This window comes from Notamacropus eugenii, chromosome 3 (genome assembly GCF_028372415.1).
Source record: "Notamacropus eugenii isolate mMacEug1 chromosome 3, mMacEug1.pri_v2, whole genome shotgun sequence".
NCBI lineage: Eukaryota > Metazoa > Chordata > Mammalia > Diprotodontia > Macropodidae > Notamacropus > Notamacropus eugenii.
Window position 1 is genome coordinate 248,207,927 of NC_092874.1, and position 22,030 is coordinate 248,229,956.

Consider the following 22,030-nt stretch of genomic DNA (forward strand, 5'->3'; position numbering starts at 1 on the left):
TCCAAGAGGTGGAGGTGAGGAAGAAGCTGATTGTTCTAGGTATGGGGTTGTTGTCTGTCCTTCATTCTTAAAGAGGACCATGACATCAGGGAGGTGATCCCATTGGAGGGCTTGCAAAGGGAGAACTGTACAGGGTCACCAGCCTCATCTTCTCCTCTGGAGCCATCTGAGTCCAGTGGCTAGATATAGATCAGGATGATTGGAAGTGACCCAGGAGGCAGTGGAGGCCTTGACCTTTTCAAGTTAAGGTCTTTAATAGGTCTCAGATTGAATGAGGCAACACCCATTCAATGATTAAGACTTAATAAAAAATGAGGCAGAGAATTGGCTTCTTAAAAAAAGAAAAAAATCAATCTGGCAGGTGAAGACCTTCAGAGTTTCTGGCCAAAACAAAAACAACTGATATTTACATCATGGGATGTAGGTTGCGCGAAGGTAGTAAGATGGGAGATGTAATCCCCACCTCAGGAAAGTGGCCAATTCTTCTGAAAAATAGTGTCTAATTATAGGAAATAATGAGAAATAAGTCTAGAAATGTAAGCTGGCACTAGACTGTGTAGTACTGTTAGCATCAAAATGTACACTGGGTTGATTCTGAGTAATGCACCTATGGTTTTCTTGTTTGTTGAGTTTTAAATTAAAATTTAATCAGAGACTGTAGAGAATAATGTGTAGATAGTTAGACTCAGTGTCAGGGAGACCTAGATTCAAGTTAAGCTTTTGATACATACTGCTCCCGCTCTTGGTAAATCACTTAAATTCTCAGTGCCCAAAACAACTCTCTAAGATCAGAAGACAAGATGCCAGTCTGTCTTGGGAGAGGGAGTTTCTTGATCTAGGGGTTCCCTATGCCTATGAAATCACAGGTTTGGTCCTCAGATGATCACAATCCTATCTCCAAAGAACCCCCAAATGTCTCATGAGGTGGTTCCATTTGGACAGCTGGACACCTGGACCATGGTGGCTGAGCATCTTACCTGTTCTACTCTCGGCATTGATGGTATTGGTGAGGTCACCACTATGAGTAACCACACTCAGTGTATACTTTCTCCCAGGAACAAGGCTATGGAAATGCTTCTCTGTAAGGTCTTTTGCTTTTGAAGTTTCCTTCTGTGTGCCATTGGGGTTGTAAAGAATCAGTTCATAAGAATCTAGATCTCCAGGAGCAGGACTCCACGTAAACCAGAGGCTGTCTGTCATGTTCTGGTTAGATCCCTTGAGATTGTTTACTGGGGCTGGGACTGAAGCAAAAAGGAAAATTGAGTACACGACAGTGAGGAACAAAGGCTTCTGGGACCACATGCAACAAGTTTAGCTTGAGTGGCAGACATCCATATCTTTCCTCCTCATCTTGGAGTTTAGGTACATCTTGGTATATTGAGAGAAGAATCATGACCTCTAAACATACTACAAGTTCACTGACCTTACTCTGCATATAGACTATTTAATCCCATCAAGCCCAATTTTCAGACAGGGTCTACCCAAGAGAGAAGTACTCAAGTGAGGTTTGTCTTTATTTCTTCAGTCTTGCTCCCTTCTATTAGCTACTCTTCAGACTCAGGGATCACTGAGCTCCCTTCTTTATTCTTTATCCCTTATCAAAACCTTTTATCAGCTCAACAGTCAGGACAGGGCTTATTATCAACCATTTATACCATAGTAAGAATGTGTCACCTTTCCCAGGGGCATTTACACTTCATAATTATCACCAGTTGCAGAAACGAAAGGTTTTCCCCCTCTTTGAGCAAAACATCTGGTTAATTCAGTGAAATAAAAACCATATATCAACTGAGTGAAATTAGAAATTAAAAATAGCCCCACCATTTATCTTTCAACAAAGGAACACAATGATTTCCTACCCACTTCCATATCCTTTTCAAATTTAGAAGAGAAATGTCCAAAGGGAGAATTTCTTTTTTTGGGGGGGGGTGGGGGCTTTTACAAGCATCTGAAATTACAACATATAAACGATTACCTACATAACTGAAGGATAAGGAAATAAGCTTCTTTATAGTCCTTACTACGCTCCTGGCACTATGCTAAGAAATTTACAAATATTGTCTTCAATTCTCACCACAACCCTGAGAGGGAGATGCTGTTATTAACCTCATTTTATAGTTGAGGAAACCGAGGCACAGGGAGGTTGTGACTTGTGCAGAATTATATAGCTAGTATGTGTCTGAGGTTGGATTTGAACCAATTGTCTTCCTGACTCCAGTGCTGGTTCTACCCACTGTACCACCTAGCTGCTTCTAAGACGAGACCCATCTCCTACTTTCTTATTCCCAAACAGAGGGGAGATAGAGGTAGCAGAGGAAAAAATAATGAGTCAGTATGATACCCCCAATTGAGACATATGAGTGGAGTTAGTCTTTGTTAGTTAGTATATCAGAGGATATACAGATCCTCCAATAAGACATGAAAGATATCCTATACATCCCTATCTCCTAAAGATCCTTAATTACGTAAGCATCCTTAGTCATAAGGTTGTTTCAGACACTTATCTCTGGCCTTCCCATGTTGGATCCTCCCTTCCTTTGGTTTCCCTCCTCTCTGCCTATTTTACGCAATGTCTATGCTGATGGGAAACAGGAAAGAAGATACATGGGAAGGAGGGGAGGAGTCTGGTAGCAGTGAATCAGAGAGTCCCTGAGAAATATCAGTAAATGTTGATTTATTTTAAACTAAAATACTGGAGTGGCAACCCACTACAGTCAGAAAGACTGGGAGAGTGCTCCCCAAAAGGGATACACACACATAAACAGACACATATATACACACATGTATATGTATGTATGTAGATAAACATACACACATGCTATATATATGCTATACATGATGTCTAGCTAGCTTGCTACATTTCTATATTTATGTGATATATATACACACATACAGAGGTGTAGCAAGCTAGCTAGATATTGATATATAGACATGTGTTTATATATCTCTATGCCTGTGTATTTATATATATGGGTTTATGTACGCATATTAGTACATGTATGCATATATGCATTATACATTTTACACGTGTGTACACACATTTGTGTACGTGCATATTGTACCTGTATGTATGCATGTGTATATCTGTATGTGTATGTATATGTGTGTGTGTATATATGGAAAGAGAGACAGACAGAGAATCAAAGAGTATATAAGTGAGGGCTACCACAACATGGGATGACTGATAGAGCTCTGGCCTCACAGCCAGGAAGACCTGGGTTTAAGGCTAATCTCTGACACGTATCAGAGCAACTAGAAAGCCCAGTGGATAGAACTTTGGGCCAAGAGTCAGGAAGACTCATCTTCCTGGGTTCAAATGTGGCCTCAGACACTTGCTAGCTGTGTGACCCTGGGCAAGTCATTGTTGGCCTCAGCTTCCTCATGTGTAAAGTGAGCTGGAGAAGGAAATGGCAAACACTCCAGTGTCTTTGCCAAGAAAACCCCAGAGTTGGACATGACTGAAAAACAACGGAACAACTCCAACAGCCACAGACACGTGTGGGCTGTGAAAGACAGGACAGAACATTTACAAATGTGCCTTGGTAAAGTTTCTTCACTTGGAATCCTTCTGCCAATAAAGTCACAGCTGTGCCCAACCCAAAACTCCAAAGGCCACATTATATCTATAGTCAGGGCTGAGGAAAAGAGTGATTTGTCTTTTTCTTTAAACACGCACACACAGACTATATACACACACACAGGCATACATATGCATGCACACATACATGTGCATGTATATATGTGTATACACACATACATATATAATATACATGTATATGTATATATATTATAATTTCATCAAATAGATATTCCCTCAGTCCTAAAGCGTATGCCAGTGAAGAAACGATCGGTTCAGTAGAGCTTTGCTCATTGTGTGTTGCTGCTTCAGCAGGGAGGTGGGAGGAGGTACTTACCTGTTCTACCAAATATAAATGACTCATTCGAAAGCTCCCCACTATGAGTCACAATCACCATTTTGTACATCCTGCCTTGCATCAGATTCTGAAAAGCGCAGGACTGAACTCCAGGGTCCACCTTGGCTCTCTCCTGAAGTGTCTTGTCTGGGTTGTACAGGAAGATGTTATACCAGTTTAGTTCTCCCTCAGAGGTCTTCCAGGTGAATGCTAGGTGACTGGTGGAATTCTCCGTGATCCTCAGATTGGTCACAGCTGCTGGGACTGGAATCATAAGTTGAAAAGATTATTAGAATACCAAAGTCATAAATACCCATTGGGAAGTAAGGTGGTGATAGTGAAGAGAAAGTGGATTTTGAGCCAGGAAGACCTACCCCTAACCCTAATGTCAAGCATTAGTGAGTAGCAATCATGGAATATACATACAATGGCCTTGTAGGTGTGGGCATTTCCTTCACTGATACAACATGAGATGATATCCTGCACATTCATGTCTCCTAAAGCTCTTCAATTACATATGCCTCCTAAGTTACAAGATTGTTGCAGACACTCATTCATGGCCTTCCCATGTTACACTTTTACACCTTCCTTGATGGTCTTCAGGAGTTGCCAGGGTCCAAAATTGATATCCATTGTAACCAAGCTTTGTTTAAGGGGGGATAGACACTGGTTCTCTGAATTTTCAATGAAAGAGATAAGTACTGGATAAGGAATCTCTCTCTACAAATGCATTTTCTGCAACTTACAGTCTTGGAGAATTGTCTAGAGCTTTGAGAGGTTAACTTCCTCTGGGTCATACAACCAGTATGTTTCAGAGGCTAGACTTGAACTCAGATCTTTTTGGCATGATGACCGACTCTCTAGTCACTACTCAATACTCCCTCTCATAAGCAATTTTAATTTTAGAAATATATCAGTGAGGGACTTAAACTCTGGTCTTCCTGACTCTCAGGCTAGGAGGAAGAAATTGTTATCATTCAGTTATGTATGACTCTTTGTGACCCCTATTTAGGGTTTTCTCAGCAAAGATACTGGAATGGTTTGCCATTTCCTTCTCCAGCTCATTTTACAGAAGGGGAAACTGAGGTAAATAGGGTGAAATGTCTTGCACAAGGTCACACAACTAGTAAGTGTCTGAGGTCAGATTTGAACTCAGGAAGATGAGTCTTCCTGACTCCAGGTTCACATAGCTGCCCCATTTTAATTACCTGTTCGGCCTTCAGTTTCAGCTCTAGCACTGAAGAGGCCACCGCTGACAGTTAATATTTGTATCTTGTACTTCTTCCCTGGTATTAAATCTTCAAATTTGTGTTGCTTTACTGAAGCCAGCTCTGATTTGTTGCTGAGGAGGGTCCCTTCCTCATTTAGAAGCAGGATATCGTATCTCTCCGCCATGCCAGCTGCTCCTTGCCAATTCACTATCAATGAGTGACTACTATATGCATTATCTGCATATAATCCTTGGACAGAGGCAGGCACTGCAAATATCAACACCAAAAGGGAAGGGAACCAGATTAGGTTAGAATTTCTAGTTTTGACTGGGTAGATGAACAAGGAAACCAAAAGCAGTATGTCTGCTCACATGGAACTTCAAAATTATAAATCATTTCCCTCATAAACAATCCTGGGAAGTATCTACACATGAGAAGGGCTTTAGAGAAAGTGGTTCTGGGCCTAAATTACCTGGATAACTACTTCAATTCTCCATTTCACGCTATGCCTAGACCACTGATATACAGAGGAGAAAAAAAAAAAGAGAATGGTGCTGATAAAAACTGGAGAATTGGTGAAAAAAAATCAGGTCCTGAAGGTTTTTGAGACTAGAATTCTACCCAATCTCTAGGTTTTAATTGAAGTTTAACACTAGTTATGAATAATTGGTAAGTTAATGTTTAAGGTTTATCGAAGGAATGAATGAATTGTGCATCTTGCTACACTTCCATTGTCAAGGAAAGTTGTACAAGTGAACTCAGTATTTCATGACATGTCTAGATGTGAAAGGTAAGTAAAACCTGTGAAATGCAAATACATTTCTATTTAAGCAGGGTACTAATCAAGGCACAAATCTGTTTTAACAAATTAGTAACAAGAAGAGGATTAGCTAAAAATTGAATATTAGCATTGAAATGGATCTCAGAAACCATTTAGTGCAAATTGGAGGACTTGAAAATAGAACTGTAACATATATAATTAATAAGTAACATAATATGATATAATATAAATAATATAATATCATATAGTATAATATAATATAGCTTGCTATGCTATACTCTACCATCCTGTGAAATAGATGTATAATTCCTAGAACTGAGGACTTGTTCTTCCTTTATTGTGGCTGTTACCTAATTTATTTTTAGCTGTGATATGTGTGTATAATAGATATACACTTTCACCTTCATGAAAATCATTCTTCAACTAAGGAGAGTATTTTAAAACACCTACATTTAGATAATATGAATTATTATCAGAATCTAAATTTCTGTCATCTTTGACAGGTAAAAATATAACCAGAATTCATTTGGCCACTAATAATTCATTCATTTATTCATTGAACCGCATGATTCTTACAATTAAATTTCCATTTCTTCTGTACGATTAGCAATAATAAAGAAAAACACAAAGAGAAACTATATGAATAATTATTATTATTGCAATAAATTTGAAATCCATTTTTAAACTGCAAAATTGACTTTCTGTGAGTTTAGATATTTTGTGACTTTATTAAATTTTGGGATTGTTAAAGAATGCTTTGTGGACCAGTTTCTCAGCATAGGTGTTTTGCTAATATTATCTTTGATCCTTTGTTTATTTTCATACTTACCTGTTCGACCAAGGGTTTCTACCTGGTTACTCAAGGAACCACTGATAGACTCGACCACAATTTGGTACAGTTCCCCTGCTTCTAATTTGTGAAATGTGTGTTCATTGATACGCTTGGGGATGGTCTGTGAATCAATTTTATGGTTCTGTCTAAATGCTGTCACTGTGTACGAATCCACATCTCCTGCACCAGGTGTCCAATTCACTTTCAGTCTGTCTGTCATCCCATTAGGAGAAACATGTATATTTTTAACAGGACTGGGAGCTATAAAAAAGAAAAAGAGAAAGAAGAAAATATTGAGACCACTTCAATAATCCACTGGGAATATTTTCAACTCAAGGTTTTTACATGTTGTTGTTTGATCTGAGATTCTCAGGTTCATTGTAGGATCCCAAATAAAGATAGCAGGTCTGGTTGGATCGATCTGGCTTTTCTGCTTGACTTCATAATGTCATTGATTTAGAGATGGAGGAGACCTTAGAGACCATTTAGTCCAGCCCCTTAATTTTAGGGATGAAGACACTGAGCTCCAAAGAGAAGTGACATAGGAATAGGAACAGGACCTGTGAATTCATTGATAGAGAGAACTTCCATGCCCTGTACTCACAAGTACTCCACCCTGATGGCTTTGTTGCCCAGCTGCCCCTCAGGACTTGGAAGTGGGGACTTTAACATTGTTAAGACTGACTTGGCTCATTAGATCCTACACCTGAGAGTGCAGGGTGGGGAGGACACACACCCCAGAGGACTTTGCTTAGATATTTCTGTTTGTGATTGAGGAAGGAGGAGCAGGTTGCTCTCTCCTCAAAGAATGATGTTATGTTATACATATGATTTTGTATTTATTTAAAACCATATGGCCATCATGGTAATGAGTGGCTATGTTATGTATTCTGCAAATGTTAAGTTCATGGTGTGTTTATTTTGTAGGAACTATATTGTATTTACTAAAGAAATTTTAATGCCTATTCAGATACTAGTTGCCTTTGTAACTGCTTAAATCACCTAGATTTGGTATCACAAAATATAATGCCTCTATTTGTTGAACATTTAGGTTGTAAGGCCAACGATCCTGGAAGGGTGGATATTGTAAGGGCAAGCAAAGTAGGATCTTTTACTGTTTTTGTTTTAGTATAATCAAGAAGTATATTGCCTCTGTTTATTCCAGGATCTATGACTATTTAAACTGTAAGGCCAAGGATCCTGGAAGGGTGGAGTGTGATGGCAAACAAAATAAAATTTTATTGCTGTTTTTGTTTTAGTAGTATCAGTATTATGGAGTGCCTCTGAATGAATCTTGCCTTTATCAACCAAGAATCTTTACTAGGAGTAAAGTACAGAAACAAGAGTTTCTTTAACTAGAAACAGTATATATACTTATATTGTTAATGAGGTTAAAGATCTTCCCCACCTATTAATGGGCATGCCCAATAAGAGGAGTTTGATTAGGGAAGATTTGTAGGAATGTCCACACCTTTTGTTATTGAAGCACTGGTTCTCCAGGGTTGGGATGCCCTCTGGCTCTAAAAAAGGTTTAAATACTCTGAGGGTGAGGTTTTACTTTGGAGCTTAATGAGTTGGAAGTGTTTGTTTGGTCAGACAAGGACTCTGGGAAGCTGCTAAGGAGCCCCCTGGCTTTGAAAACCCAGATGTCAGTGCTTCCCTCTCTGGTAACCATAGTCAGACAGTTGGACCTGTCTGCTAAATTCAGGCAGAGGAAACCATGTCTGTTGATCTTTGATTTCTTTGTATTTTCTTTGAAGTTCAGGGTGCTAACTCCGCTGAACTAGGGGAATGATATATGTGCTTGGTTAAAGTGATTGTTAATCCCTTGAAAAAAAAAGAAAAAAAAAGAGAACTTCCAGATCAAGAAATTCTCTCTACCCATTTAGGTTGAAACCTTCTCTACAACTTATCATCTTAGCGTAGCCTAGAACACTGAGAGGTTAAATGATTTGTCCAGGATTATACATATATTTCCCAGGTGGGACTTGAACCCAGGTCTTCCTGTCTCCAAGGCCAGCTCTCCATTCACACTATGTCATTATGGTTCTCCCAGGTCATGCAGACAGTGATTGGCAGAGCTTGGGTTTGAACCCAGATAACAACAGCAGGAATAACAAGATGCATTATATGGCACTCTAATGTTTGTAGGGTTCTTTAAACCAATTAAATCATTTGACCCTTGCACCAACCCTTTAAGGTAGGGGGCTATAATTATTTCCTTCTTATAGATGGGGAAATGACTGAGAGAGATTAAATGACTTGACTAGGGTCTAGGAGAACTCTAGGAGAGGTGCTGACCCAGGTTTTCCTGACTCTACATCCAGCCCACTATCCACTGTTCTACCTAGACAAATACTCTCTTTTTCGTGCCATGCTCCCTCTGGCAGTGAAGTTTCAGGCTAAGACCAGGCACAAAGAGTAGGTGGGAAGGAAGGGAGACTCAGGGATCAGGGGCTCAGATTTTTAGTCGCAAGAGAAATCACGTTCCTTTGGCCAGTTCAGGGGGATTTGGAGTGTACTGAAAGCAAGGGATTTGGAGTGTACTGAAAGCAAAGGCAGCTACTGGAAGAGACATTTATTTCCTTTATTTTTAGACCTCCCAGGACCCCATCCATTTATTCCAGACCAAGGCCAGTGTCTGTATTGTCTAGCAAGATTTATCATGGCATTTTACCCTTTGCTTGTATTACTCAGGTTGGACTACATCTTGGAAGTAGGCTGAGGATATTCTTTTCCCTACCAGGTTTCATATTGATGCTCAAAGAGAGACCAGAACTTTGAAATTAAATGGCCTTTTTAGTGGCTTACAAAATAGTTCTGGCACATTTAAAAAACAAGAAGACTATCCTTTGATTAGTTATTTTCTTTCTAAAACTTCACCCTTTTTTTTTCCTTACACAAGATGACTGATGTAACCTGTATAAAATTGCTTACCATCTTAGGCAGAGGGAAGGGCACAAGGGAAAAGAGAAGGGAAAAAATTTGGAACAATTTTTAAAATGAGTGTTGAAAACTGTTTTTATATTTAATTGGAAAAAAATACTTCACCCTGTTTTTCCATTCATTCCCTGATCTCCACTGACTTGTCCACCTTTTCTTTACAGAATCATAGAATTTTCCTCAAAGTGTCAGGCCAAGGGCAGACATCATCGCCCCTCTCTAACTGATCTCTTTTTGATTAATGCCCCTTAGTTGACCTAGACCATGATCTCTATCCTGATTCTTTTAAAATTATATTTTTTCAATCTTCTGGTCATAGGGCCATTAGTTCTGGCATGGACTTTGGTGGAAATGCAGAAGTACCATGCCAATGCACATAGAAGGCTTATTTAAAATAAATGATCTAATGAACTGTATCATTATTCCTTCCATATTGCAACTTTCTCCATTGTGGTTTCAATATATCTAGGGTTGGCATAAAAAAATTAAATGAGAATTTTGGGGGAGTTTTGGGGAAGCCACAGATGACATGTGGAGGATGGCAGACGTAGAACCTATGACCAAATGCTTAACCCAAATTTTACAAGGTACTATAAACACTCAATAAAAGAAAAAGAAAAAATTCAGACTTCTCTGGTATGAAGGGAGCGACAAAAAATTTTACACAGATTTTCCAGATCATGGGGGCACTGTGCCCCATGTAGAAGGGATGAATTTATGGCTAAGGAAAGCTTGTGTTGGTAGGGGATTAGGACAGGATGCAGAGTGGAAAGGGGGAGCAAGCAACAGGACATTTCACTATATATCTCTGCTCCTTCTTAGAACCTTCTCACCTCCCAAACCTAGCAGTTACCAGCCTTAGACAAAATAGGCATTTTGTTTATACCCCAGCTGATGAAATCTGACCCTGAATTACCCTTTCTTCCATATGGGAGATAATAATGCATTTCACATACAACCCAGTTTTCTTCCTAGGCTGTTAAAACATTTTACTACAATAGTTAAATCTCCTCTTTTCATATTTGCCTTATAGTCAAAGTGATGCATCCCAAGTTAAGCAGCCATCCAAGGTCATAGCACAATTAGAGCATGGAGTAAGGTTACTAAACTTGAGGTAAGGCCTCTTAGTAGATGATGACATTATGAACTATTTCCATGGAAACCCCACTCAATATTGTGTTTCATGAAGGTCTTTTTTAGTTTATTGTATTGAATTGGAGCAAAAGAGATCAAATGGATTAACAATTGAATTTCTCTCATTTGGGCCCTAAGGGCTAGATTTGCTGCTCAAATATTTCATTCTCTTCTTCATAGGTGGAACCAAGTGGCCTTAGCTTTCTATTATAATTCTATCACATCTATTCTCTTGGTCTGTTCACATTGAAGAACTACATTTTTAATTACCTGTTAGGCCCTCAATGAAGGCCGACTTTTGTGCATCTCCACTGATTGTCAAAACGAGAATCTTGTACAGGCGGCCAGGGGTTAGGGACGTGAACCGGTACTCAGTCGCGGTGTTTACAAGATGAAGGGAAGGAAGGACCTTCACGTCATTGAAGCAAAGCTGAATCTCATACTGATCAACATCTCCATCAGCTCGCACCCAGGTGACATGAAGCTCTTCTGTACTCCTATTACGAAGTGCTAACTCCTTCACAGACTCTGGAACTGGAGAGAATGGAGGATTTCAGAACGATTCAATGAGAAATGGAAGTGTTGAACCAACCGGCTTAGTGGAGGATATAGTCAAATGGATGAAACCACAGACCTATCAAAAAAAAGTGATCCATCATGGTTGTAGCTCCACAGCTGGGTGACTCAGTATACAGAATGCCTTGGAGTCAGGAAAATTTTCTAGCTGTGCAACTCTGGGCAAGTCACTTAAAAAAAAATCTCTGTGCCTCAGTTTCCTCATCTGTAAAGTGGGGACAATAATATTGCCTACCTCTCAGGGTTGTTGTGAAGATCAAATGACATAAAATTTAAGAAGTGCCTTGCAAACCTCAAAGCTCAACAGAGATCCTAGTTGTTATTGTTATTAGAAAATTTATTTAAAAACTGTATTCACACAAGTATGATAGTAGTAAAACTGACTCTTAGAGAGGATCAGTGAAATAATGGGGAGAATTAGCCTGGAGTCAAGAAGAGCTGGGTTCGAGTGTGGTCTTTCACACAAGGTCATGTAACTTTGGGCAAGTCACCTGACCTCTCAGTGCCAGGGCAACTTTCAAGGACCATCATTTGCAGAACAGTTGCCATCTGCACTTGTGGTGGGAATTAACACCCTAGAGATTTCCCTACACCAGGAAATCACAAATTTGGTCTAAAATAGTTTACACAGAACTTTACTTGCATTATCTCATCTGACCCTCATAGCAGTTCTGCAAAATACATTGCCCAGAGTGAACTGAGGCTGAGGCAAGGTGAGGCTAGTTAGTGGCAAGGTGGAATTCAAAACTAGGTCTTCTGAATCCAGACCTAGCACTTTCTCCAATAATCCATGCATCCTCTTAAGTGTGCTTGCCAAAATAAATCCAGATTCCCTCCAACTACCACTTAAAATTCTTCATGTACAATTAAGCACAGCAATCTGCAAGGGGTTATTAAAAATGTGCTGATTTTTATGAAAGGAGATCTTATGTGCTTAATTTTTTAGCATTATAGGATTGTAAAATAAGATCATGTGAGCCAGGCTGGATGTTAATGAGAAGACTATAACTGTCTGACAGGTATAGGAAGTGTTTAGGGGCTGGGCCACTTCTGAAACTCCTAAGACTTGCCCGTCACACAGCAAGTGCTTAATAAATGCTTGGTGGTGGTGTGTGGCTGCATAGCCAAGGAGAAACAGGAGTCAGTCATCGGGCAGAGACTAACCTTCTAAAACAGCAGAGACAGCAATCAGAGAAACAGAAGACAGAAAGACAACAGACAGAGAAAGAGCCAAGTGAGACAGAAGTCAGAGACATAGCAGTCAGAGAGACAGCACACAGAGATAGCAGAGAGAGAGACAGCAATCAGAGAGATAGAAAAGAGATAGCAAGAGGCAGAGAGACAATAGTTTTAGAGATAACAGATAGAGAGATAGAAGTTAGAGAGAGAGAGAGGAGTTAGAGAGATAGCAGGTAGAGAGCTGAGTTAGGAACTTGTAGGGATTGTGACTGGAGAATTAAGGCACCTGGTGCCACCATGGGGACTGTGCTTCTGTGATCTTATAACCACTGTACATGAAATAACAAACTCCCACCATTTATGGGTTTTAAAAACTGAATATTAACTTTAACAAGAAAGTAATTAAACTAGGGATAGCTAGGTAGCACAGTGGCTAGGGCACTGGGGCTTCCTGAGATCAAATCCAATCTCAGACACTGACTGGCTGTGTGACCCTCAGCAAGTCATTTCGCCCTGTTTGCCTCAGTTTCCCCATCTGTAAAATAAGGTGGAGAAGGAAATGGCAAACCATTCCAGTATCTTTGCCAAGAAATGCCCCAAAAGGAGTCACCAAGAGTCAGGCATGACTGAAATGACTGAACAACGGTAACAGCCACAAAAATAGTCGCTAAGATTTACATAGCACACTAAGGTTTGCAAAATGCTTTGTACAGATGATCTTATCTGATGCTCTAAGCCTCAGCTTGTAGGGATAACAGGATAGAAGGGATCAGGATCCTTCGAGAAGGAAGAGAAGGTGTGAAAACAAGTATTTATGGAGCATCGACAATGTGCCAGGCACTGTGACAAGAGCTTTGTAAGTATTACTTCATTGGACACAAGTGACATTTATGATATTCCCAGAGGGAACTCTGTTGGGGAGATGAGTTAAAGATTATAAGCGCTGAGAGGTCCCCAAAGATTAAATCCAGTCCATGAGCTTAGAACGAAAACTCTGAGCCAGAGATTACCTAGTTCATGAACTTACTTGTTCTCTTGTTTATCCGCTCACTGGCTTCATAATTTCCACTTTTGGTACTAACGGTGACACTGTATAGACGCCCAGGAACAAGATTTTCAAAGAAACATTCATTTTCAGTCTTGGGGATGATTTTGGTTTGGACAGAATTGTTCTTGTTGGTAATAGCAACCACATAATGGTCAAAGTCTCCAGTGGCATGCAGCCAAGACACCTTCAAATGGTCACTCATGGCAGAGTTGCTAATAGTAAGTCCTTGGACTTTCGAGGGCACTGAAAGAGAGTGAGAGTCATTAGAAGTTTAAGGATTCTGAAAAGAAACAGATTACAGACAAGGGTCTAGATTTGTCCAATTGTACATTTCCATCCCAGGTCTTTCAATGTATAAGACAAAGAGGCTGATAGGGTCCCTTTATTAGGTAGCTTTCAGCCATTAATTTCCTATTAATTAAACTTAGACAACTAGAAGATATAGATTGTTTCTATGACTCCTTGATACAGGCGTAGTGACACGAACAAAATTAGTGAGGATCATAGATTTAGAGGGGGAAACTTATTGTGTATAATCTTCGTTGGATAGGTGAGAAAACAAACTGAGAGAGATTAAGTGACTTACCCAAAGTGACAGAGAGACAGCAGACAGAGAGCTGAGCTAGGAATGAGCAGGGATTGTGAATAGTTAGGGCACCCTGGGCCACCATGGTGGCTGTGGGACAACAAAGCTGTTTCTAGTAGAGTAAGCAGATCCTAGCGGAAAACAGGGGGCAGCAAGGAAAGGCTGCTTTCCCCCTAAGACCCTGAAATTTATTTACCAAGTGCGAATTTTGAGTTAGCAGTTCTCCAAATCCAGTTATCTTTTCAATGAACCAAGAAGTTGCTCTCATTGTCAAAATTTCATCTTGACATCTGTGTGACTTGACTGATATATATTAGTTGTGTGACCCTGAGGAAGTGACTTAACCAATTTGTGCCCTTGGCAACTCTTGAGGTGGGGCAATAGTAAGGGGCAGAGTCAGGATCTGAACCCAGACCCTCTGACTCTTTCTAATGTACCAAGTCAGTTTAATTGCTTGTTTGACCACAGTGTTTGTTTCAATAAAAGGATACCTATTACAACACCATGCATGTGAATGAATATTAAAATTCCTAACTGGTGATTAATATTAATGAAAATGATGGTAATGAAAACTCTAGGATCTCAATGGATCTAAATCTGGTAACTGGTAACTCATGGTTACTAGACTCTATTGCATTACAATAGGGCATCTGTCTAGCTGAGACATGTTGTTACAATATTAAAGCAATTATAATTTTATGTTTGAAACTACAAAAAAGATTCAGTCATAGACTATTATAAATGAATATTTTTAAAATATGGTCATTACAAATGGTTAAAAGGAGGTAAGAATACCATGTAGTATGAAGACAGATTTAGTGCACTAAGCTCTAATTCATGGGAGGGATTTAACCATTTGCCATCTGGCTGAGTGTTAAGTGTATATTGAGCATTTAGGGCAAGGATGGGCATCCTTTCCTCTGAATATCTGGGTACATATCATATTCCCTCTGAGACTATACAAGGGAATGCATCATTCTGTCCCTCCCTGCCCTCCACCCTATGTTGTCTTCTCCCATTAGAATATAAGCTCCTTGGGAGCAGGAACTGGTTTGGTTTGGTTTTGTCTTGCTTGTATTTTTGTCCCCTGCACATATCCCAGTGCCTGGCACATAATAAGCACTTAGTAAATGTTTATCAACTGCCTGCCTTGCAGCCCCAGCACCTAAGATAGTATCTGACCATGCAGTGCCTGTGGGATGGAAAATAGTGATAAATTAGAAATCAGAAGACTTTGAAGTATGAGCCATGCTGAGATGAGTTGGTGAGTGAAAGGGTCGACAGCTTGTAGGCTCTTTTTGATGAAGGATATCTTAAAAAAACCCAAAAAACTTGAACTCTATAATCTAGATCCTGTCACCTTCCCTTTTGAACACCTGTAGCACCCATAGTATCCAATTAACACTTAACATATGATGTCAATCAATCGATCAATAAGTATTTATTAAGTGTCTACCATCTGCCAAGCACTGCGCAGGAGTTACAAAGACAAAAGCAAAACAGGCCTTGCCTTCAAGGAACTAATGAAGAAGACAATACAAACATTTATGTGTGAATAAAAATAATTTATAATTTAACTTGAATTTATTCTTATTTATTTCAATTATTTTATATTATTTATTTTATATTTATATTAACCATTAATACATTAAAATTATTATTTTTATTTTATTTAATTGCTTATTTTAATTTTAATTAATTTTATATATCATAAGTTCAGTACCACATCTTTGTAAACTCAGTGCATATTGTACATTGTAGGTGCTCAATAAAGATTATTAATGAGTCCTAGGGCTCTTGATCATATGGAGAAAGCAAGATATTTGTTTTATGAAGCATTGACCTACATTTCAGGATTTTATGCAAAGTTGATGCCAACTTAGGAAGATCATTTATGTAATGTACTAATTACAGATGATAAAAGCAAAGCCACACTGCCAGGGAGAAGGAGCCCAGATTTGGCATACCAAGCTCTCAGCTAAGTGTGGCCACATTAGCAGTCTGAATCTTCTTCTCTATCTATATTTGGTGTAAAGGGACAAATATCTCTTCAAAATGTATGTGTAGATATCATATATCACTTTCATAAATAGTAAATTTCTTGAAGTCAGGGACTGTTTTGTTTTGCATCTCTGTATCCTGGAGAGTTAGCATGTTGTATGAAATGATGCTTTTAATTTTCTTTTCTCATTGTGTTGGAGACCACACATACTGTTACAGATTTAGAACTGGAAGAGACCTTAGAGGTCATTTAGCCCAACTTCTTCATTTTACAAATCAGGAAACTGAGGCACAAAGTGGTTAACTGGTTTGCTCAAGGTTGCCTAGGTAGTAAGTGGCAGTCACTCAGCTCTTCAGTTCTCCAAATCCAGTTCTCTTTTCAGTGAACTATGAGTTCCACAAAGTTGCTCTTGTTGCTAGACAACAAAATATTTTTGTCAAAATTTCATCTTGACATCTGTGTGACTTGACTGCTTTATATTAGTTGTGTGACCCTATGGAAGTGACTTAAAAATTTTGTGCTCTAGGCAAGTCTAAAACTAGGAGCCTCCAAGAAGGTGCCTACCTACGTTGAGAGTTTCCTAATCTGGGAATTCCATATGACCTTCCAACTCTGCAATAAAACAACTTATCAAGTTCCCATCCCCATCCCTACCTCTGTCCCCATTTCTATGCCCATCCTTATCCCCATTCCCGTTCCCATCCTTATCCGTATAGCTATCTCCATCTCCATCGCCTTCTTTATCCCATCTTCGTCCTCACCCCTGATCCTCATTCCCATTCCTATCCCCACCTCCCTCCCCATTCCCACTCCCTTCCCATCTCTTCGTAAAGGGAAGTGTAAAAGGCTTCAGAATTTCAGAAAAAAAAATCCCTGAACAGCTCTTAATGATAATGGAAGTTTATACACTTGAAAGGAGACACAGTACTTGGCACCACTCTGTGTATGTGATCCTTATAAGTGGCAAAGTAATAGATGTTTGCCCACATAAGGAGTTTCTGAGGTCAAAAGGATTTTCAGAAGCACCACAGCTTAGAGCTGGAGAGGACCTCAGAGACCATCTAGCTAAACTGCTAGAACTTTTTCCTTATAGCAAACCTAAATCTTCCGCTGTCCAAGGTCCCTTCATTGCTCCTACTTCTTTCCACATGAGAATAAGCAGAAAAATAACAAGGATCGTGCTTCTAAATGGCCACTCTTAAAATCGAGAACGGATCACCCCTAAGCTTTTTTTCCCCTCCAGAATAAACGTCTTTCACCCGGCTTCATTACAGCTTTGTGGCTTCAGCTTCTGTTACTTCCACAATGACACTGCCACAGAGCTGTTCCAAGATCAGAGTCCTAAGAGCGACTTGAACGCCCAGACTCAGGTGGATTCCCTGTCTCTCGACACGTTCTCACCTGTGCGCTCCTGGCCGAAGGAGTAGTTCTCATACTTGCCACTTCTCGTGATTATAGTCACGTTGAACAGTCGGCCAGGAGTAAGGGAGCTGAAGGAGCACTCGCTGGTGGATTTTGCAACAGCAAGAGACTGGACAATCTTATCACCGTGAGAGAGAGTCACAAAGTAGCTATCTACATCTCCAGGAGCTGGCAGCCAGGAAATGCTGAGGTAATCACTGCGACCAGAATTATTCAATGTTACTCCACTCACACTAGAAGGGACTGGGACAAAAAGAGAGAGAGAAAGCGTGAGCAGGATTAGTGATATGTCATTGTCATCAAGTACAGGAATTCCTGGTATCTAATCTGATCACACAAGAATTAAAGGAAAAGTTAAGATCCCACATTATCTTTTAGAATACTAGAGTTATTTATATCAATCACAAGGTCAACTCAGGGATACTTAATAATAGCACCTTATTTATATACATTTTAATATATCTATTTATATTTAATATATAAATATATTAAATAGTATACAATTAATATAATAATATAATTAATGTGCATAAATATATTTATATATATTTACATTAGCACCACATTTATATAGGACCTTAAGGTTTGCCAGACTCTTAACAAATATCTCATTTGATCCTCATGACAATCCTGAGAGGTGGGTACTATTATTATCCTCATTTTACAGATGAAGAAACTGAGGCAGACAGAGATTAAGTGGTTTGCACAGTTACATAGGTAATCAAGTGTCTGAGATGGGATTTGAACTTAAATCTTTCTGACTCTACATATAGAACACTATCTATAGAGACATCTAAGTGTCTCTATCCGCCCCTTGGTTTGACATAACCCCACAGTGTAAGTAAAATACTGTCAGTCCTGCCGTTTTTAACAAATGGAGTGAATGCTTTTCTGCTTCTGCTTTAAAGTATTCTAAGAATGGATGTTTTTTTAATTTCAATATTTTTCTTTTTTTTTAGAAATGTGCATTGTTAACGAGGGGACAGTTTAGCAAATCAAAATAATCGATAAGATGAAGATGTTGTCTGTGGCAAAATGTGAAGAACTGAATGGCTTTTTCTCAAATCCTTCCACGTTAGTGCACTGTGAAGTTCATGCCCTCTGGTTATTTATCCTCAAGGAGCTATCAGTAATCCTCATTGCTCTGGAGCCCAGGGAGACCCATCCCCAAAGCATTTCCTGCCCCCTAGTGGTAGGAAGAAAGTCAAAAATCTTAAGCAGGTCACCTATAGGATGCTAGTGCATGGTAACTTCCTTTATTTGTGGCTAACTGTATTTATAAATAAGGGCCAATTCTTATCAGATGAAGTCATTACAGTCCCAGTTATATTCCTATTGTCAATGGATATTGACAGAATATTGTCAATAGTTTGTTTCAGCAGAGTATCCCTAGTTTATTACGGTTGTCATTGATTATCAGAAATTTCTAACTCAGCTTCAATTTCCACAAGCATATTTGAATAACAGACTTGTATATCTCAGAGAGAAAAATGAAATGGTTTTTACCATAGTACAAGGTGTCAATTTAACCAACAAGTATTTATAGGAATAGGAACTGGATTTCTAATTTCATTAATATGTAGAATTTCTAGATGAGAAAACTCCCTCTACCTATATAGGTCAGCAGCCTTCTCTGCAATTTATAGTGTTAGTGAACTGCACAAAACACTAAGAGGCTAAGAGACTTGTCCAAGGTAACTCAGTCAGTACTGAAGGCCATATTACCATATTTAGAGCTGAAAGAGAACTTGAAAGACATCACAAATTCCAACTCTTTCATTTTATAGATGAGAACACTGAGGCCTAGAGAGGTTAAGTGACTTTTCCAGGGTCACACAGCCAGTATGTGCCCTACGTACAAGCATCAGCTGGAGTCAGCTGGTACCATTTTGAGAGTACCCATTGCTAAATTTCTAGCATGAGCATTTATACCTCAGAAATCAGCTAAGGCAAATCAGGGCTTGATTTATTGTTTTGTTTTGTTTTTTGATCATCCAAATTTGAGAAAGTGATGGAGAAAACATTAATAATGAAGATTAAGCTTTAAAATATGTTGAACATATACTTGCCCCAGAGAGAGCTGGCTGTTCAACATTTATAAGCACACCATTGCCTAGGTACAACTTGAATGCAGGCCTTTGAGTCAAAGGCCAACTGTCCATCCACTATACTACAGTCACCTATCTAACAAATGTTTACACTTTCCCCAAAAAGTTACAAACTAGATCCTTATTAATGATTTTTCTAGGAGTTGTTTGCTTCTAGAGAAATTAGTCTACTTTGCTCTTTAGGCTAATATCAACACATACAGATGGTTGTTTGAACCGCTTTGAGTTATGAGATGCTGGAAAATGAACACCGTTTTATAACTTAAATAGATAATAGTGTCCTCTTATCTTCTCTTGGCATGCAGGAAGGTGTCTATACATGAAATGTCATCAGTGATGTCAATATCTATTTCTATATCTATTTTTGTGTAAACAAATTTTCCTAACACTCTGGGACTCTTTTTCATGTATCACATCCTAATTTGGCTTCCTTTACTCTTAGGCAGCACAATTGGATTTTATTTCATCATTATGCCTTCCTCATAAGTAGAAAGATACATGGTAGTTATAAGTAGGTTATATACTATTGCCACTGGTGATTTGTGCACAAGAAGTATCACAAAAGACATTATTAAGAACAATTGTGAAGGGAAATGATGTGGATCTAATATGTTGTGTGATATAGGGACAACTACCTCTGTGCCCCTGTGCAAGTGACATCACCATTGTGTTCCTCAGTTTCCTTATCTATAATATGATGGGGCTGGAGTAAGTGGCCTCTAAGCTCCCTTCGAATTTGAAATCCTTGATTTTATGATCTCATGAATGACTTGCCAATGACAGAAAGATGGGAGGAACAAAAAATATGTTGAGTAACAGAATCAAAATATGTAAAGCTCCTAAAAGGATGAAGATGGAACTAAAGCGACAAGGTGAATTTTAATAGGGATAAATGTGAAGTTCATCAATAAAGCTTTAAATAATCATTCACACTAGTATGAAGTAGGGGTACCTGGCTTAAAATAGTTGCTATGGAACAAGTCTGAAAGTTTCTGTTAATTGAAATCTCGATATGTCAATAGTATGACACCCTACCAAAAAAAGCAAATGGAATATTCACAAATACCTCAGTAGATACATAGAATTTAGGACAAGGCAGGGTATTCTGAATCTAGCTTTAGAATTGACTTGTCTAAGATCACTGAGTTAATTAATCAGAAAGTTGGAATTAGAAGGTTAGTCTTCTGAATCACAGATCGGTCTTTTTTTGCACTCAGCAAAGTATGATATCATTGAAGCTAAGGGGAGAGAGTTTCAAGAAAAGGGGTGGAATCTATGGTGCCATGTACTGTAAACTGTGTAAAGACCATTGGATTAGATGCCTGGGTGTAAATGAATGGGTCTACTTCTTGCTAGAGACAAAGTATACTGAATTGGCTTAGTTTAATCTCTTGAAAGAGTCAGTGGTTACTCATTTGATTTATCAAAAATATGTTGCTTAAGTGAGATGAACACAATCAGGAAAACACTGTATACAATAACAGCAATATTGTGTGATGATCAGCTGTGAATGACTTAGCTGTTCTCAGCAATGCAATGATTCAAGACAGTTCTGAAGGATTTATGATGAAAGATATTATCCACCTCCATAAAAATAATTGGTGGAGCCTGAATGCAGATCAAAACATACTCTTAAAAACTTTATTTTTCTTGGGTTTTTTTGGATCTGTGTTATCTTTCACAACATGACTAACATGGAAATGTGTTTTGCATGACTGCACATGTATAACCTATGTCAAATTGCTTGGCTTGTCAATGAGGGAGGAAGGGGAGGGAGCAAGGGAAAGAATTTGGGAGGCAAAATTTTTCAAATAAAAGTTAAAAATTGTTTTCCCATGTAATTGGGAAAAAAAATAAAACATTAAATTAAAAAAAAGAAAATGTTGTTTATATTCTCAGGACTAGGATATAGTTTCAATGTATGTGTTGCTGTCATGCCAAGATTGACTCTAACAGTGATGAAATGATTTGGCTTATCTTCATTTCTCCCACATAAGGGACCAATAAAAAAGCAGATACTGGGGTGTGTACCCATGAATAGCTCTGAGAAGTGATTGCTATGAGAGACAGCTACAAGAGAGGGCAGGTCATGCTTCTGTACTGTGACTGTGTGGAAGGAATGTGGTCTTTGTTGCCATTCTGGACAAGGGGCAAAGCTTGTGGAGAGCTGTACTGAAAGACAGAGACACCAGAGGTGGATGCCCTATGGACTGGAGCAAAGGGATTGCCCAGAGTGACAAGGATGGGAAACCTACAACCTTGAGGCCATATATAGCCTTCCAACTGAGTCTAAG

At 39.0% G+C, this 22,030-nt stretch overlaps 1 protein-coding gene across 2 annotated transcripts in view; it reads right to left on the reverse strand.

Annotated features, from left to right (window-relative positions):
* PTPRB (protein tyrosine phosphatase receptor type B) overlaps positions 1-22,030 on the reverse strand; it is a 155,695-nt gene that overhangs the window by 44,797 nt on the left and 88,868 nt on the right. For both annotated transcript variants that reach the window (XM_072655372.1, XM_072655373.1), the window contains 7 exons: positions 17,608-17,871; positions 13,598-13,861; positions 11,086-11,349; positions 6,736-6,999; positions 5,123-5,392; positions 3,915-4,178; positions 978-1,241 (listed from right to left, as the gene is read on the reverse strand). In XM_072655372.1, the coding sequence (XP_072511473.1) occupies positions 978-1,241; positions 3,915-4,178; positions 5,123-5,392; positions 6,736-6,999; positions 11,086-11,349; positions 13,598-13,861; positions 17,608-17,871 (1,854 nt within the window). The remainder of the gene's footprint in view (positions 1-977; positions 1,242-3,914; positions 4,179-5,122; positions 5,393-6,735; positions 7,000-11,085; positions 11,350-13,597; positions 13,862-17,607; positions 17,872-22,030) is intronic.